Source organism: Hyperolius riggenbachi, unplaced genomic scaffold, assembly GCF_040937935.1.
Source record: "Hyperolius riggenbachi isolate aHypRig1 unplaced genomic scaffold, aHypRig1.pri scaffold_293, whole genome shotgun sequence".
Lineage (NCBI taxonomy): Eukaryota > Metazoa > Chordata > Amphibia > Anura > Hyperoliidae > Hyperolius > Hyperolius riggenbachi.
In genome coordinates, this window is record NW_027152504.1 from 78,164 (window position 1) to 98,408 (window position 20,245).

Below are 20,245 nucleotides of genomic sequence, written 5' to 3' on the forward strand. Positions count from 1 at the left end.
TAAGACTTGGCTAAATCTAAGAATAATTAATCGCATTCGTCATATAGCCAAATTGCCTGAAGGCGATCCTGCCACTTAAGCATAGGAAGAGTGATCTCTATTAGTTTTGAATACCATACCTCATAGAAATAGAAATTAATTGAAAAGCGCAATTATTCCTGGAGTGTGTTGGTACGAGTAAAACTCTGTCTCTTTAGGAGGGTGGTAACCTCCAGTCAATCCTGTGCACAGTTCTGGGCAAAATGTCTCATTTGCAGGTATCTAAAAAACTCAGAAGCAGAGTGACCATTTTGTTCTTTGAAGTGGGGCCAAGGCAAAACTTCAGTATCAGAGTACAAGTCTTTTAGTCTCAATGGGCCGCGCAAGAGCCAATTAGTCCAAGAGGAGATATCACAGCCGGGGAGGAAATTCTTATTGAAAAAAAGGGAGCAGAGTAAATTTTCCTTGATGATGTCATCTTCTTCCACCCTGTGCTCCATCCTCCTAACACTTCCAGTTTCACAGCAAAGTTCCGCTGTGAAGCATGAAGTGTTTGGAAGATGGAGCACAGTGGCAAGAGGACATCAGCCAGGTAGATCAACCCTCTCTGTGGCGGCCCCCTCCTCGGATATGAGCATATAAAGTTTTGCTTCTCGCGAAACTATACTCATCCCTATTGTAAAGCCCCATGGCCCATTTCTGACCTGGGGATTGCCAAACTCCTTATTCATGCCCTTTTCATCTCCTGCCTCAACTACTGCAACTCCCTTCTGTCTGGCCTCCCTTTGAACCGCATTTCCCCTCTTCAATCTGTGAAGGACTGCTCCCACTCTCTGGAACTCCCTTCCACCACTCATCAGGTTCACCCCACCCTTCAGCACCTTCAAACAAGCCCTCAAAACACACCTTCTCAAGATCGCCTGACAGCCTCCCCCCCTACATTAATGCCATAACTATCTCTGCTTAGCTCCTACTCTCTCTCTTTAGATTGTAAGCCTCTTCCCCCTAGTGTATCCAGCTTGATCATGCAACTCATCACTGGGTACCTTTCTTGGGACCGACTTGGGTTGGAATTGTGTGGTCTCCATTGCATGATATTGTATCCTGTACCCTGTTATCTGCCTCCATATTTATCTATTGTTCAGTCCTGCGTAATAAGTTGGCGCTTTATAAATACAATAAATAATAATAATAATAGAGATGTTGGCATTATAAAATAATAATAACTCTATTATTTCCCTACAGCTACACAAATGAATAACTGCAGCATACATGATGCAAATACAGAGTTCATCTTCACAGGACTGACTGACAACCCCCACCTGAAGATTCCAATCTTCCTGGTGTTCTTGATCGTCTATGTAGCTGCTGTTTTGGGAAATGTGGGGATTATTACCCTCATACAGCTGGAAAATGCACTCCACACGCCAATGTACTTCTTTGTCAGTCATCTGGCAATGCTTGACCTCTTCTACACATCCATTATTACACCCAACACACTGGTGAACCTATCCAGGAAAGTAAAGTCTATCACTCTTGCTGGCTGTGCTACACAGCTATTACTGTATGGGGGTTCTGCTACCACAGAGAGTTACCTCTTAGCTGCAATGGCTTATGACAGATTGGTGGCAATACGTCAGCCTTTACTCTATGCAACTATTATGTCTACGAGGCTGTGTAGGCTTTTGGTGGGCGGAGCCTATTGTGCTGGATTCCTAAATTCTGTCATTCACGTTAGTCTTGCATTTGCACTGAAGTATTGGAAGGACAATGTCATAGATCATTTCTACTGTGACCTCCCTCCACTCTATAAACTGTCCTGCTCTGATACTTTGTTCAATAAGGAAATGGTTTTTGTATTTGGAGGATTGAGCACAGCCATCTGCCTGTCCACCATCTTGTATTCCTACATCAATATCCTGATCACTATTCTGGGCATCCGCTCTGGGAAACACAAAGCTTTCTCCACCTGTGCGGCCCATCTAGCTTGTATTTCTATATTCTTTGGCACCCTCTGTTTCACCTATCTCAGAACACCATCGGACTATTTACAACTCAATGATAAGATCCTTTCCGTGTTCTATACAACTATAATACCCACTATCAATCCCATGATTTATAGTCTGAGAAATACGGACGTGAAAGCTGCTGTCAGCAAAATTGCCAAAAAATACTTTTTATGCCAACTTTATAGCATTAAGTCTTAACAAGTCATCTTAGTTTTGTTTTTTTTTACAATATTTAGTAGGAAATTTGTTAAAGCCCCATCCCCATTTCAAGCACAGATGTTATCTTAAATTGTTGTAGGCACTCAGTAACAAAGTATACCTGCTGCCTTGCAGTATGAACAGTGGAGATGATGCTTTTGATCATGTGATCAATATAACTAGATAGGTCAAGAAGGGATTTTTAGCTACAGAGGCTTCATGTCACAAAAAATGGTAACATCTGAGCATTCTGATTACTAAGTAATTGGATGATGTTTTTAGATTTATTGCTCTCTCATTCAGTCCCCCCCCCCCCCCCCCCCGCCATTCTGAGTGCATTTTCTCATCCTTATTTGCTTCAGTCTCCACCCCTCTCCATGTGCAGTGCTGAGACTGTTGGCAGAGAATAAGCTCTCTGCTTGTAACTCCTGTTCACATTTATACATGTGATTCTACCAGTGTGTAGATATTGACACTTAGGTTTAAAGCCCCATCTACACGATACAATTTTTTGTGCGATTCGATCGGATTGATTTCGATTACAGTTTTTGATCCGATTAAATCCAACATGTCCGATCGGGATTCAGTTTGATCGGTAGTGTAATCGATTTGCCATTGTTTTGCAATGACATTCGACCACACTATGGAATCAAATCGAATCCTGATCAGACATGTCAGATTTAATCGGATCGAAAACTATAATCGAATTCGATCCGATCGAATTGCACAAAAAATTGTATAGTGTAGATTGGGCTTAAGGGAGAGCAGAGACAGGTTAATATACTATAGCCTGGTCTGATTCTCCCTTCTGTGTTTACAGCTCTGAACCAAGCTGATAATGAGTTTAGAGATGAAAGGGTATTGAGTAGGACAGAGACACAGTGAGTGAGAGATACTGGCTGTGTGTGATATATGCATATATATGGAGCATGTGTGTTTGCATTTTGTGTGCTCTGTACAATATGTAAAGAAGGCTGTACTGTTTTTGGATCTGAGGGCTCATACACACTTATAATACACATGCAAATGCATTGTCCCTCAGGTGTTCTGTGACTCTCTCTGTGCCTTACTCTTTTGAAAATTAACCCATTTTCAGTTGCAAAGAGCCCAGAAACACAAGAGACGAGTATGTCATCTGTAAAAATGCATCCTTTCATGTAGTAATGCAGAGGATAGAAATGCATGTTAATATGAAAGTTTCATATGACGTCCATGAACATCACGTGAAGTGTATCAAAGCTGACCGGGAACTACAATGTTTGCTTCAGGCAGCAAAAAGCATAGAATCTGTCCTGGGCGTGGCAAATTGGTTCCTGGCTCTGGCTGCCCTTTCTGACATGTGCTGGGGGGGGTGGGGTTGCTTTTTAGCAACACATCTACATTATAGATGATGAAAAGGGGACACAAAGGTGATCATATGTTCAGGCCTTTAAAGATCTTTTTTTCCCCTGCAGATTGGGATTTGGCATGAGGGGGGCCCAGTAGATTTGCCCAGTACTGGGCCCAGAGATTTCTGATGGTGGCCCTGATTTCTGTATGTAGTCCTGCCCTCCCAGTGATGTTACAGCCTAGACGGTTTGTTTAGCTATGCAGAATTCTCCTCCCAGAGCATTCTGGGAAACCAGGTATTATTTCTATTGGCTGCGGAACACTGAATAAACAAACATTCCATAGTGATGCACATGATAACAGTAAAGATGCAGCCACCTGTGATAAATATAATAATATAAATCAGGGTGAGGAAAGAGTTTACAATGGGCAAACACTGACTAAGTAATTTATAAATTAATATTGTAAAAATAAGCAATTTTAATAATGTTCTTTTCAGTACAGTTCCTCTTTACACTTGTTTACTTTTTTATATATATATACAGCACAGCCATTCCACAGTGTGTCTAACAGAAACTGGTACAATGGAATGTCCGTGCTTAGCTCATTTTATGTGGGGATGAGTGGAAAATTGGTGACACTGGCTCCTGCTCAGTTACTTATTTCTGCAGCAAGGTGGATGTTTATGAGGAATCAGCGCTTCATACAGTGAATTGGTGCCATAGTTGTAAATAAGTACAGTTTCATCTTACTGTCAGTTTTGGAAATCCATAGCTTGCTGCAAATTGAACTAGAAAGATCCATTTTAAATACAGGTAGTCCCTGACTTATGAACACCTGACTTACGAACGACCCGCTGATACAATCGGCCCGATCCCGTCCTGATGACTTCATTTCCGCGTGGGGGAAGTTTGAAGAAGTGGCTTCAAACTTCCACTAAGTGCCGGTGCGCGTCCCCGCAGCAGTGTTGGACTTACCTCAAACCGAGTCCAGCGCTGTATGTCCTCCTCTCTCCGCCACCTGCTCCCTGTAGCGTACAGCATCGCTTTGCTTCATGTATGTCACTTAACATACAGGAAGGGAAGCGATGCTGTACGCTAGAGGGAGCAGGAGGCTGGGTGGCTAGATGGACAACGCTGGTCTCGGGCTGGAAGGTGAGTCCAGAGGGGACAATTAGAGGCACGGGGGCAGGGGGAAAAGCGGAGACACAGAGGGGGTTTGAACGGAGGCACAGAGGGGGTACAGAGGCACAGGGGTTACAAACAAAGGCACAGAGGGGGTACAAACTGAGGCACAGAGGGGGTACAGAGGCACAGGGGGTAAAAAAAGAGACACAAAGGGAGTACAAACAGAAGCACAGGGGGTACAAACAAAGGCACAGAGGGGGTACAGAGGCACAGGGGGTACAAAGGCACAGAGGGGGTACATAGGCACAGGGGGTACAAACAAAGGCACAGAAGGGGTACAGAGGTACATAGGCACAGGGGGTACAAACAGAGGACAAAAAGAGTCACAGAGAGGGAACATAGAGAGGCACAGAGGCAAGACGTAGAGGGGCAAAGGGGGAGGGGTACAAAGAGAGGCTCAAAGGGGGACAAGCGAACATGGGGGGACAAATAAGCACAATAAGGACAAACAGGCACAGAGGGGGAACAAAGGCACTGAAGGGGACAAACAGGCACAGAGGGAGACAGAGAGGCACAGAGGGGGACACTGTAGGCAAAGGTGGCACATAGGAGGCAAAGGGGACAGAGATGGCACAGCGTTCCAATTTAAGAACGGATTCAGGTTAAGAATGAACCTACAGTCTTTATCTCGTTCATTAACCGGGGACTACCTGTACACTGAATTACAAAAATTCAGTGTACATCTCTGATCTTTTAGTTATACAGCAACAAAAGTAGAATGTCTCTTTAAAGTGAAATACAGTTAAACTAGCAATTGTGTGCCAATTTGTTTAGTGGTAGAAAAAGCTAAAATGGAAGACCTGAGGTCAAAGTATGATCTAGAAAACGGTTATATTTTCTCTTTCTACAAGATAGAAGTCCTGCCATTTTGCTGTTTGGAACCAAAGTCGGAAATTGAGTAGACACATAGGAATCGAATGTAGGTGTTACAAATTATAAGCAGGCATCACAGCATGTTATAAAGACAACCTTTGTACATTTACAGAGAAGACTCTTTCTAATAACTGAATTTTGGTGTGATTTGTATGATTTTATATGCAACTTATTTGTTAAATAACAAGATGAATAAAGAACAACAACAACAAAAATAAAGACTGTAGTATTTTTTTTAACTACCAGTCGAGTCTTGGTTATTTGGCACCAACAGGGATTGGCTTGTGTCAGATAAGTGTGCTTTCTGTTTGTTTGAGACTGAATGTTAAAAATAGGCCTAGCTAATACAGTACCATACCCAACTCTATATACATACCATGAACTCTGTATTAAATGTTAATATACAGTAATTGAATATATATTAACTGTGGGGGAGCCTTGGACAGGGGCATTGCTGTGCCATGGATCTATTCTGGGGTGCCCCGGATGTCCCCCAGGCAGAGTCAGGCAGCAGATGGCAGTACCCACTTCCGGCCGCTTGGTCTCCAGATTCTGCAGACATATTCTCTTCTGGGCTTCTACCCCTAGTGTCTGAGAATGGATCAGACACTAGAGCTGCTAGGGGGAGTATAGCTGCTACAGAGAATGTCTCCAGACTTGTAGAGTGGATGGAGGAGTTGAGTAGTTCCGCCCGCTGTCCTACTCTTCTGGGTGGGGCGGAAGGAACAGTGAGAATACACACAATGCATGCTCCCTATGGAGGCTCCAGGCAGAGCCGGGACAAGATTCTCCAGCACCCAAGGCTGAGACACTAAAGACCGCCCCTCCATCCCTTCCATTCCAACCGTAACACACTGATTGCTATTAGACTAAGAGGCGCCCCAGGGACTCCAACCCTCCCAACACCTTAATCTCTAGTTACATGGCTTGCAGTCACTGCAATGTATCCTCTTTTCTTATTCCTCTCTGTTTCAAACACAATAGGGGAATGATAGCTGAGGGAGCTGTGCGCCCCTTCCTACACTGCGCCCTGAGGCTGGAGCCTCTCTCGTCTCTGCCTCGGGCATGGCTCCAGGCACCATAGCTTCCATCATAGCACCACAACACCCAGCATGCCCCATAGAGGCACCACAGCACCCAGCATGGCTGCATAGCAGGCTCAGGGCATTATAACACACTCTGTAGCAGCACTGCTTAGTGAATAAAGCCCCTTGACTTTTAAAAAATATTTCTCGCAGCACAGCTGGTAACAGCTTCAATCCGGCGGTAGCAGTGGAAGCGACTTTTCTTGGCTCCTATGAACGACCTACCAACCCCCCTTTTAGGGGAACAAAACGTGAACTAAACTTCTCCTCAGTTATGAATGTAACGATTACTGCATGGAACCAGGCTAATATTGGTCACCCTTTACCCCTCATTGGGGTGCTCCAATGCTAGTCCTCTTTTCCACAATACCTGACCCAGTTAGTGATTGGCTCACAGTAATCATAGGGTCAGAATCACAATCACATTGGCTCACAGTAATCACAGAGTCAGGAGCCAATGATATCGGTCCCTGCTGACCGGCTTACGGAGCTGTCATACCGACAGCAGAAAGAGTGAGCTGCAGTACCGGGAGAGTGTCGCGAACAACGAGACAGGTGCGTGCGGCGTGATGTCGGTGAGCCCGGTTTTCTTACCAAAAAGTGTGGTCTCTAAAGGGCCAGAGACTACTAGTAAGGAAGTGGTTAGATTTTAAAAAAGGTGATAGTTGGAACATGTCTTCTCAGGACAAGCGGACCTGTAAAATTCCTCCTCTGTACCAAAATGCAACAAATGTTTGTTGCTGATAGACACTTTGATTCCTTAGTAGTTGCTGCTGCTGCTGTGTGAGAGGGCTGTGGGACTGGCTTGGCTCATATTACAGCAGTGAATGAACAGGGAGGTGAGAGCTGTGCAGTTGTGTCAGCTGCTCTCCACAGACAAATCAGCAGGCTGAACAGAAAAGTAGTTCCTGTTACAAAAAGAAACACAAAAAGCACATTGTGAAAAGACAGCATCTAGACCGGACAGCTTTTCGGGTATGTATCTTACTAATATGCTTCTTATATAATATCCTGTGTATATTATTCATCTGTAGAGATGTGATCTAAATACTAACTGGTTAGATCCCTCCCTTTGCTATAGCTGGAACTAATGCTGGGAATACACAAGTCGATTCTGGCGCTTCAATGGTGAATCAAGCAGCAAAACGATCGAATGGTGATCGGACATGTCGGAAATTATCTATCGAGCCATATTAATGGCTCAGGATTGAGCCATGTATTCCCAGCATAATACAGGCTGAACTGCTGCTAATCAGCTTCAGCTTCAAACAGCTAAAGACTGATTATCTGACAGCTTAATTAACTTTATTCAGCTGTAAATATAATTAATGATTAGCTAAAAGTCAGACTTAAAGCTCACCTTCATTCATGTTATATATTTCACACTGTTGCCTTGCCAGGTGCATAGAGTTCATATATTCTGCATCCCCAGCCAGTTACAGCACAGTGAGCAGCATTATGTAAGCATTGCTCTCCAGTCATTCAGCATTACATTCTCATGCAGCCTGAACACAAGGCAAGGCGGGAAGATCAATGGATTCTATAGACATTTCTCTAGCCAGTCAATACAGAGTGGGGGCTGGTGGATGTCTTATCAATCGAGCCGCTGATGCTAGTCTACTTTAGGGGATCCAGCAGGACAGCTTATAGGGAACAGATCTCCAATTGCAGCACCCTCTTACAGCACAAACTGTAAGTGGATGAACTAGCGTGGGTGCAGTTTACGACAACCTATTCGAAACCTAACAGTTTCAGAGCGTGCTGTCTACCCAATACCCAATCACATTAGCGGAATTTCCCTATGAGATTTCCTGCCGAGTCCCCTAAACTAGACTACGGCACACCAAACATTATCCGCACTTTGCATTGCATGCAGTGAAGCATAAGTAAATAAAAATTATCCTTCGCAGTAACTTAACATGCGTTTTGGGGTAATGCACTGCATGCAAGACATTCCGATGCTGCACACCGTTATACCGCAACGCACCTGCTGCACTGTGAATGTTGCATAGGTGGTGAATTGCAGTGCGGAAAGACGCATTACAAAGTGTCCGTTATGCTGCACTTTAACGCACCCCTGTGAATGTTGCATAGGTGGTGAATTGCAGTGCGGAAAGACGCATTGCAAAGTGTTCGTTATGCTGCACCTTAACGCACCCTTGTGAATGTAGCCTCATGGAACTAACATAGCAAGATGCGAAGTCCAGGCTCATCCCAGGGACACTTTCATTAATATGATAAGGTAAATTGGGGGTGCTAAAGTGGGTCTGGCCAAATAGCAAACAGAAAGAAAGGCACACACTAGGCAGAATCCCATGAGTTTTCCCCATAGCACATAGTGGAAAACGCATATGCGATACTGCCTAGTGTGTTCCTACCCAAAAAAAGGAATTAACCAGTTGTACACTCATGCAGAGACTCACAGCTGAGTCACAATGGGTAATCTGGAAGAACTGGATCAGAAGACATAATATAAGGGCTCAAAGACATATGGGCAGTGAGTGCTGTCTGGAGGGAGCTTACATGGGCAGCATAGTAGCAGTTTCCATGTAATCCCCAGCACATGTGCCATTTTGTGCATGCATGGCACAATGCATAGATGAGCAAGCACACATGGGACTACACAGGGGCCACAGCAAGGACTTGGCAGAGATACTGTTATCAGTGAGCATGACATTGCTCTCAAGGGCAATAAGGTAGTGCCCTTTGTCTTATGCTAGGTACACACGATTCCATTTTCTGGCAGATTTACCTGCCAGATCGATATTTTTCCAACATGTCCAATCTGAATTTCGATCGATTTTCTGATCTATTTCCAACGAAGTGAACGGAAATCGATCTGAAAATCGATTGGAAAATTGATCGAAATTCAGATTGGACATGTTGGATAAAATCGATCTGGCAGGTAAATCTGCCAGAAAATTGTATTGTGTGTACCTAGCATAAGTGAGATGATCTAGGCCTACAGGAAAGGCATTGAATCCTTCAGACAGTAATACTTTCACAATAAAGACTTAAGAGATCCAGTGGCAACTCCAGCTTTAGATTTGTATATTGTTTTCGAGGGGGGGTGCCCACGGGGCACAATGGCTTATTGGAAGGGCCCACTGGGGCATGACAGGGAAAGAATATACCAAGTAATAATCAATCACATACCCCCCAATAGTATTAGGTCCTATAATAATAATCCTAACATTTGTATAGCGCTTTTCTCCTGCTGGACTCAAAGCGCTCAAGAGCTGCAGCCACTAAGGGCGCGCTCAAGAGGCCACCCTGCAGTGTTAGGAAGTCTTGCCCAAGGACTTCTTACTGAATAGGTCCTAACCCTAGCCAGAATTCAAATCCTGGTCTCCCATGTCAAAGGCAGAGCCCTTAACTAGTACACTATCCAGCCACTACTGGAGCCAGGGTTGCTCCCAGTATCAGGTAGCCCCCTTCCTCCAGTATAGGTAGTAGATGTGTCCCCCAACCTACCGGTAAGTATATTCAGCCAGGTGTGCCTCCAATATTAAGCAGCCCCCAGTATAGGTAGCAGGTGTCTCCTCAGTATAAGGTAATTGCCCTGGCCCCAGTGTGGCCCAGTCACTGAAGAGATCTTATTTCAGAGACGGGTAGGAATGGTGGAGACAACAAATCCCAGGGCTTGATATCGGTAAACGTGCACAGAAGATAGTGCAAGATAGAATGTGACTGTTAGATTCCTTAGACATCTCAGGCAGGTCACCAGAGACTTAGGGCTCGATTCACAAAGCGGTGCTAACCCAGTTAGAGACTGTAGGCGTGATAACCATTTCACCACACTGGTGAAAAGCCAGTTTAGGCGTGATAAGTTTAGGCATGATAAGTTTAGGCGTGATAAGTTTAGATAAGTTTAGATCGCGCGCAAAGTCCCGCACGCAAAGCAGCGTCATTAAACGCTATGTGAAGAGCACCAGACTTTGGTAGCGCAAAACTTTTGATCAGCTGTGCACTGCGGTGCTAACCCAGTTGGTGCCTAAACTTATCACGCCTAAACTTATCATGCCTAAACTTATCATGCCTAAACTGAGTTTAGGCGTGATAAAGGGCTTTTCACCAGCGTGCTAACTGTTAGCACGGCTTTGTGAATCAAGCCCTTAAAGATCTATCAAAACTGAGTGCTGCCAGAATGGGGAAGCAGATTGGCACCATGCGTGCATGGGGTACTATGCCCATACCTAGGGGTCACAGTAAGGCAGCAGGACAGATGGAGATAGTCACAACATGCTTCCAAAGTAGAAGACTGGATCTGCTTATATCTAGTTTCTAAGACTCTCTGCACTAAATGTAATAAATCTTACACCATGCCGCCCAGCTTTTTGAGATAAGAAATAAGGATATCTTTAGGAGACACCTTGTCACACCTCCAGTTTTACCCCTGCCCCACCCCTTAATCATGCATTCCATAAAGAATTAATTAGCAAAATACTTATTTTCATAGTTCAAATGAAAATAAGGAATACCATCAGGCTCGACAATAAAGTTCCTTAACTTCCTATTGTCAAATGAATTGCTATTAAAGTACTTGGCCAGGAGCTGTAAGGTTTATAGGTTAGAAAATGACAGGGATAGATTACAAATTAAATACTAATGTGTGAATCTTTTACCAGGACCTGTTTGTGTTTTCTTTTATATGTTGCAGTATAACACATGATGGCCAAGAAGTTGCTGTTGGTAGATGTGGACTGTGGAGTAGACGATGCCCAAGCACTTATGATGGCCTTGGCAGCTCCTGATGTTCAAATACTGGGAATAACTTGTTGTCACGGCAACACAACTTTAGAAAACGTCTGCAAGAACGTCCTACGTGTTCTGAAAACCTGCGATAGGCTCGAGGTACCTGCGCATGTTAGAGATATATATTCAGAAATACTACATTTATGAAGAATAGTAGTAGTAGGTTGCAAGAGATTGGAAACATGGAGGTTGATTCATGAAGTAGCAGTACTCTAGTAGTGTGACCGTTACTGTAGTAGCGGTTGCGCTACTAGAGTACCATGGGTCAACCCCATTGGCCCATATGCAATTAACTTTTTCTCCTGAGTTATCTCCTAGGAGATTATTTTCATATTCTCTTTAACTACCTAATGACCATGGCCAATGGGCGTGAACGCGGCGGCAGCCCCAGGAGCACCTATCGCCAATTTGCGTCAAGTCCTGCAGCTGCAGTCTAGCATGGAACGCGCGCGCATGCGTGATCGTTCTGTGCCGGTTCACGGAGCTCCGGAGCTCACGGAGCGACGGATAGCGGCGATCGGGCGCGGGGCGGCGACGATCAGTGTGCTGGCGCAGCTAGCAAAGTGCTAGCTGCGTCCAGCAAAAAAAAAAGTAAGCAAATCAGCCGAGCAGGGCCGGAGAAAACCTCCTGCGCGACTTACCCCGAACTACGTTCGGGGTTACCGCCAGGAAGGTTAAGGAGGTAGTATTTATTTGTTAGCTTAGTAGCAACCTGACAGAGCTACACAGCCCTGTGTTGTGAAATATGGCCTGGTCATGACCTTTTTGGTGGTTTAAAAGACATTTTATGACAAGGTGTGAAAATATCACGTAGGAGAAATGCAGGAGAAAAAGTGAATTGCATGTGGGCCTTTCTGTCAGCAACATACTATATAGTATATGTTTTTTTTCTCAAAAGTGCATACGTATTATATAGGTACCAAATAGTTAGACTTTTTTTCCCCTCATATCAATTTAAGCAAATATTTGTATTCACACTACCCCCCCCCCACCCCCACCCCCACTACACAATTGATAATATAATATTAATAAAAATGATTGTAGTTCCCCAATTACAGGCTGAATATGGCACACTCTGACAGGCACCCTATTAGGCCAATCCCCCCCCGCATTACCTATGGGAAGTGTGTTTAGCAGTAGCTCACCCATGCCTCCCCTCCTACACAGGCATTATTATTATTTAATGAGTTATCTCCTTGGACATAATATTCATATTCTATTTAAAATAACTTTTAAGCATTTTACAATTGAAAAGTAACTAAAGTTGGTGAAAAAGTACTAACAAAATTATTATTATTATTATTTTTTTCAAACAATCTTTATAACAAAATTATTTTAACTATGTTCTTGCTTGCTGGTGGATTAAAATAGGCCTGATGCTATTCAAGGTGATAGCTTGCAAGATGCGAGCTACTTATCACCTTGCCATTGCACGAGGATTACCGGCAAATCCTACTGCCAGTTTCACTTGTGCGTTGGCCGATTGTTAGGGAGCATTACTCAGGCGAAAGCCTGAGCGATGCTCACGATGCTCACATATTACGGGCAATGGGGAGTGAGGTTTTACCCTGTAGTGCTGTCCATCGGCACCACGGCCTCGCTCCTCACACATGCGAACACCTGCTGAAAATACGCCGCCTTCTTCTGCCTCTGCATCTGGGGGTTTCCTTTAATAAGGGGACACCCACAGCTCCCTGCCGGCCGCCGCTCGTCTCTCCCCACCTAGCTGCACAGGTACTCTGAAGAAATTTCCGCAAGTCCCGTCCTGCAATTACAGTGTATGAGTCACTGTAATTACTCTCGCTATAGCAGAGTCCTCAAAGCATCTTTGAATCTGCCGCCGGGGCTCCCCATTGGTTCACAGTCCGGACCAATGAAAATGTCTCAGACTGTGAACCAATGAGGAGCCCCGGAGGCAGAATCAAAGTTGCTTTGCCGGGACTCTGCTATAGCAAGAGTAATTACAGTGACTCATACACTGTAATTGCAGGACACGACATGCAGTGGGTGTTCAGCGGCGGGAGGGAAATTGTTTCAGAGTATCTGTGCAGCTAGGGAGTTGCAGAGATGAGTGGCAGCTGGCAGGGATATCTGGGGGTCTCCTTATTAAAGGAGACCCCGAGATGCAGTGGCAATGACGAGCGTTAGCATGTTTAGACCTGCTTTTTGCAGGTCTAAGCTAACGCTCATGTCTGCCGGGAAGCATCGCTCCCCGGTGGCATGCAAAGTGTAATAGGATAGGGTGTAAGGAACTTGCTGGGCGATAATATCGCCCAAGCAAGTTTTTTTAACACCCTTCCTAGGGCTAAATGTAATTGGATCAGGCAACTTTATTGTCGCCTGATTATCGGACTCCCCAGCATTTAATGCTGGCGAGTCTGACAATTGCATCAGGCCCAATGCATTTTATGACAAGATGTGAAAATATCACCTGGGAGAAAACTCAGGAGAAAAAGTGAATTGCATATGGGCCTGGGTAGTTTCAATCAGCCAATGGGTGCATGATCAAGAAGGAACACAAAAGGGGGGAGAGGGCCCCAATTTAAAGAGTAGGGGAAGAAACACACTAGGGAAGGTGACGATGGGTAGGTACTCATCAGCGAAGGTTAAGGCAGAGATGAGGGCAAGAAGGCCAGCATAACCAGTTGTTTTGAGGGCTTGTTTGAAGATGTTGAAAGAGGGGGCTAGCCTGACAGGGGGTGGAAAGAAGTTCCATAGAGTAGGGGCAGCTCTAGAATAGTCCTAGGGTTGTGGGAGTGGGTGATGTGTGGAGTAGCCAGTAATAGGTCGGAGTGGAGTGGGCGGCCAGGTGTGTACCTAAGAACGAGTTCAGAAATGTCGGTCGGGCAAGTATTGTGGACGGATTTGTAGGTAGTAGCGATAGTATGGCTTTAAATGAACTAATATGATTGTAAAATAACAATTGAAACACAGATACAAATATTTTAATGCATGTGAATCTATAATGCATAAGTGATCATTTAAATATTGATATTATTTTTGCCTAATAGGTTCCTGTATATGGAGGAGCAAGTAGAGCACTTCTTGGGCAAAATATGCACGCCAGTAATTATCATGGAGTAGATGGCTTGGGAGATGTGCCGGACCCCACATGTCCTGGACTAGACAGTCTGAAGAAAGAGCATGCAGTGCTTGCAATGCTGAGGATTGTGGGTGAATATCCTGGACAGGTGAGAAATATGGCTCTCTACATAGGTGTAATACAGTACTTCTCTAAAAACCCAAAGCGTCTTGGTTTTTCTTATCATTTGGAAATTTAGATGGCGTTTTGGCATATTAAAGAGCATTTCCAGGTCAGAATAAAATACTAGACCACTGGAGTTAATGCCCAACTGTCCTGCTCCTTTAACCAGATCAATTCTACTGATTGATATACACCATGTAAAATGTGAAAAACACCCTTCTATCATCTGCCGGCCTGGTCCTATGTGTTTGCTAAACAGCTAGAGACTGAAAGAAATACTTATTGGCAGCACCTAGGCTACATGGCAAGCACTCCCACTTTACAGTCTCAAGCTCAAATCCTGCCCAGTTTTTAATAAGGGCCCTTCCTCAAACAAAAACATATCGATGGCTTACCCCAATATTGGACATGCACAATGGTAGGGAATTCTTGTGTAAGTTCCTCTGAGAATAGTTAGTGATGTGAATTAGTGCTTGTTATCTGTAAAGCTCTGCGGAAACTGTATCAGCTCTATGCTTGTTAATGTATGAAGAAATAAATACCTTCCTCGCCCCCATATATTCTCCATAGCTCAGAAATGCCAAGCTAGTTTAGTTGAGGAGACCAAGCTGGAGACCTCATAGACTAGTTCTGGTCCCTAAAAACTCACTAATTGGGTTGTGACCACTTACTTAAAGGGAACCTGAAGCGAGGAAAATTATTTAAAATAAATACATGGCGTAGCTGCAAATGAATATTACATACTAACCTCGCCGTCAGTTCCTCTCAGAGGCTCACCATTTTCTTCTTACAGTGATCCCTTCCAGTTTGGACAATATTTTGTCAGAACTGGAATATACCAGTTGCTGTCAGTTATATATTAGCAGCTGTCAGTTACAACTGAATGTGCAAGGCAATGTCCATGTTTCCCTATGGCTCAAGTGGGTGATTTTACAGTTTAACAGTGTGCTGACCAAGAAGCTGTTATGGGGTAATGGCCATTTTTTAAATGGAGGACAGAGAAATCCATTAATCACAGTGGAGAAATGGGACACAGGAGAGGAGAAGTAGATTGAATAGGAGACTATACAGGAGGCAAGCATGACCTGTGTATGGTTATTTTAACTTTTTAATTTCAGTTCAGGTTCTCTTTAAGAAATAAACTCTAAAGCTGCACACCAGGACCCTCGTCTGCGGCCTTCGGCTACTGCCTCCACTTGTACAACTGTGCTGAACCTATTCAGTTGCTAATTTGGATAGTGTTTCCTGCTGGCTTTTAGATGCCAAGAAGTTTGTAAAAGATGTCATGGGTTAATCTATTCGAGGGACAATGCATACAGTATGAGTTTCAGTGAAAGTGCAGATCAATTCATATAGTATGTGACTTCAGATGCTTTTCAAGTCTGAGAAATTACTTTGCTTTCCTTTTTAAACTTAGGTTACCCTTGTTGCAACTGGTCCATTGACAAACTTGGCTCTAGCTCTTAATATGGATCCTACGTTTCCGCAGAAGTTAAAAAGCCTTTTTATAATGGGAGGTAACATGGAGTGTAAGTACATTTTATTCATATTCAAATGTATGTAAAAGAAAAAACTCCAGTAAAACCGATAGCAACTTTCCGTGGTCTTCTCACATAAAAAGCATTTATGCTTTGTTGCCCTTCCTTCTCCACTGAAGCTGGAAATATAACTGTTATGTAAGCATCGCTTCTGGAACTTACTTGTTATTAGTTTTTAATCCTTTGCAACGTCTCTTCAGAAGTTTGTGAATTCCTGCTGTACTTTGTAGTGGAAGCGTAACAGATTACGTACAATCACGAAGCTGTACTTCCTGTTAAAGTGGATCCAAGATGAAAAACTAACTATAACAAGTAACTTGTCTATATATCTTATCTAAAGTTTAGATAGTTTACACAGCAAATCTAGCTGCTAACAGCTTTAATAGAAAATGATTATTTATTCCTGTGATTAAATGACAGCAGCCATGTTGTTTGTAAACATTACACAGAGGCAGGCTTATCTGTATCTTGATCACTCAGCCTGTGAAAAAACACTAATCCCCCCCCCCCTCCTCCCCTCTGCCTCTGAAATCAATGGCTAGTAACACCTCCTCCTCCTCCTGCCCAGACTGAGCTCCCATGAGCCTTTGAGCCAAGGCTCTCTGAAAACCTGTGGGCGTGGTTTATTTCGTTTTTAGGGAATTGTATTAAAACAAAAACAAAAAAGTATTTGGCTTGAGGAATGCCCTATAAACAATAGGAAAGGAACACAATTAAGCAATGAGTAAAAGTTCACCTCGGATCCACTTTAACAGTTTAAACCAAGTTTCCAATCTGTTATGCTACAATAATGTCCACTTCTGGAGGACACTTTTTTAACATATTACATTTTTTGTTACATTTTAGCTAGTGTGCAGGAAAGTTCACATATTCTGTTAGCTTAAAGAAGAATTGAGGGCCGTCAAATCAAATTCCATTTAACTATTGCTCTGTCTGTTATGCAGCCTGCAACCTTACCCTACGTTGCAAGCACTGCAATCTAATCAGAAATGTTTCTTTCTGTAATAAATCTTCTTATTCAACCTGGCTCTATTTGGTACATTGCCCACGAGAAGGAAGCTTGTCATCACCCCTCCCACTTTCCTGCTTCTCACTGATTGGCTGAGAACAGTTCAGTGAGCTGCTGAAATAGGATCTATGTTGTGCTCACATGTGTTTAAAAAGCAAGCTAGATATGACAGTTCAGTTTCTAGGGAAAAAAAAGTAAGGGAGGAACTGATATTGGCTTCAGACACAGGGAATCAAAATGCAAAATGCCAGGAACAGTTTTCTCTTTATTTTCTACATAAAATTCACTGAAATGAAAACGTGGCAGTACAATACACCTGTTATGTAAGTAGAACAAGTATTTATCTACTTATGTAAGTGTTTTTTCCTGGGATAGTATGCCTGTCCCTGCTGCTTCAAAGAGGTAGTGCAACCAAGTTTTGAACTTCATACCAATCAGTAGCTGATTTTGCTTTTCTCATGGGAAATCTATTCCATTTCTGGAACAGAGGTCTATTGGTGGGGGTCTGTATTGCTGATATTTTGGTAAAGTCAATTTATGTCTAAAGATGCCCTTCCTCCTGAGTCACAGGGCATGATCACGTTGTCTATGTTACTTTTTTAAGCATAATCAGAAACAACTCACTTTGAGTGATTATTTTGCTTGCAAATGTGCTGAAAGGTTATTTATGAGAAGTTGCACGATTAGAGCCTATTGTCTTTACTTACTCTGTCTGTATAAATTTGAAATTCCCCATCCCTATTATTTATTGTACAGTGTTGCATTATATGTGAGAACTTTTTAAAGGGAAGGTCCAAGCAAAAAAAAAAAAATGAGTTTCAATTACCTGGGACTTCTACCAGCCCCATGTAGCCATCCTGTGCCCTCGTAGTCACTCACTGCTGCTCCAGTCCCCCGCTGGCAGCTTTCTGACCTCGGAGGTCAGGGCCACATTGCATACATTTTTACACATTCCCGCTAGTGCAGGAACAGTAATGCATACATTTTTACGCGTTAGTGGCGCAACGTGTAAATTTTTGTTCCTGCACTAGCTGGAATGCGTAAAAATGTATGCAATGTGGCCCTGACCTCCGAGGTCAGAAAGCTGCCAGCGGGGGGACTGGAGCAGCAGTGAGTGACTACGAGGGCACAGGATGGCTACATGGGGCTGGTAGAAGTCCCAGGTAATTGAAACTCATTTTTTTTTTTTGCTTGGACCTTCCCTTTAAATAAAAGACAATAGTAAAAATATTAGAAGAGGGTTTTCGGCTGACTATTGCACAAACATTCTAAATTACTTTTTTTTAATTACAAACATTTCTGCTCTTAGCCAGGGGAAATATAACAGTGTGTGGGGAATTCAACTTTGCATGTGACCCAGAAGCAGCGTATGCAGTTCTGAATGGCTTTGAATGTCCAACACATATCGCCACTTGGGAATTCACCTGCAACAATTCACTGCCTTGGGTAAGATAAGAAACATTTTCATGTGATTGGGAATATGTGACGTTAATGCTTTGTGAATATAGCTTAGCTGCGCTAATTTAAACATAAACCTAACCACAAACATGAGATGGATGTCCAGGCATGACACCGCTATGTTCAGAGCATACTTATATTATTATTTATTGTATTTATAAAGCGCCAACATATTATACAGTGCTGGACAATACATAGGGATACATACAATGTAAACAAGGGGTGACAGACAGAGAGGTAGCAAACGGTTATACAACATAGCACAGGGTTATCCATGTGAACAGGATATAAGATGCATGATCATGTGATTTTACAGGGACCCAGCAATTCAAGTCCGAGTTAGTCCATGGGAAGGGTGTCATAGCTGGGGTTGCAAGATCAAGGACACACTAAGGGGGGGGGGGGGGGGGGGAGACCCTGCGTAAAGCTTACAATCTAAAGGGTGAGGGAGGGACACATAAGGCAGGGCTGTGGAAAAGGTGCTCAGTTGAGAGAGTTAAAGTGTGGTAGATGAGGGTAGGCCATTTCAAAGAAATGTGTTTTGAGGGCTTGCTTGAAGGTGTTGAAGGAAGGGGCAAGTCTGAGGGGGTGTGGGAGGGAGTTCCATAGGGTGGGGGTGGCTCTTGAGAAGTCCTGTAGGCTTGCATGGGAGTAACAGGATTAGGAAAGATGTTGAGGGTTTGGGGGGGGGGGGGGGGGGAGTGAATTTACAATTCTTGGTGAAGAAGTGGTGCTCACTTTTTCATCCTGGGAATGATGCTGCCATCTTAGAAATGCAGTCTGGTAATCGGTCAGAGTTATTAAGTACCCAGGCCTGTTTTTCCTGGGGTCACATTTGGGTATCACTGAGATACTAATGATTTAATGAAAGTTTTATGTTTCCTTTTAATGTATGCTGTTTGAAGTTGGAACATCTTCAGAAAGTGCTATTACTGCTTTATCAGATTTTCCTTTTGTACTGCATATGGGTTTATGATATTAACTGTTGTGTCTTAACCGTTATGCTGGGAATACACAATGAGATTTTTCAGCAGATTTACTTTCCAATCGATTTTTAGATAATTTTTTTCTTCTTTATTTTGTCATTTACTTCTACGGGAAATCGATCAGGAAAAACTATCAAACCATCTATCTGCCCAAAAAAATCTCATGGTGTATTCCCAGCATTAGGCTAGGTTTCCAGTGGTCAGTTGCATAATGAAATCATTTTGATGACTGTGAACTGCAATGGCATTTGCATTTTTCCCTGCAAATTTAAATTGCACAGCTTTCCGCTTTTTTACCGCATATGAAGTGTTTGCAGTTACAATGTATTTTGCCGCATCCAAAAAATGGCAGGATTAACGTGAAAAATTTCATGTGGGAAATGCAAACGCAGTACAACAAAACCCAGGAGCCACAAGGAGAAACAATCCTGCAAATGCGTTTCCTGCCTTATGTGTGACTTCAGGAAAGTGTCATCCGTATCCAATCAGAAATATAAAAACGCATATGCTGTTAAACAGATTGCGCTTAAATGCACATATGTTCGTACACACGTTTTTCCTTCTGCAAGTATGACCACGGTCTAACAGATACAAGACAAATAACATTTTTATTCTGCTTTTCTACTGGCAGACT

General features: G+C 43.3%; 2 protein-coding genes across 2 annotated transcripts; both read left to right on the forward strand.

Moving 5' to 3' along the window:
* Window positions 1–1,232: 1,232 nt before the first annotated feature.
* Window positions 1,233–2,186, forward strand: LOC137543881 (olfactory receptor 5AP2-like). Its single transcript, XM_068264953.1, has one exon. The coding sequence runs from the start codon at window positions 1,233–1,235 to the stop codon at window positions 2,184–2,186; it is 954 nt and encodes a 317-aa protein (XP_068121054.1).
* A 5,370-nt stretch (window positions 2,187–7,556) lies between these two features.
* LOC137543882 (uncharacterized) lies at window positions 7,557–18,613 on the forward strand (the record flags this gene model as incomplete). The annotated part of the gene is made up of 5 exons (XM_068264954.1): window positions 7,557–7,635; window positions 11,321–11,514; window positions 14,427–14,606; window positions 16,038–16,149; window positions 18,477–18,613. Coding segments are annotated over exons 2-5 (615 nt in total), but the record flags the coding sequence as incomplete, so codon positions are not given.
* Between the last annotated feature and the right edge of the window lie 1,632 nt (window positions 18,614–20,245).

What these genes read in the sequence shown, in the direction of transcription:
- LOC137543881 (XM_068264953.1), top strand. Translation starts at nt 1,233, where the DNA reads ATGAATAACTGCAGCATACATGATGCAAATACAGAGTTCATCTTCACA.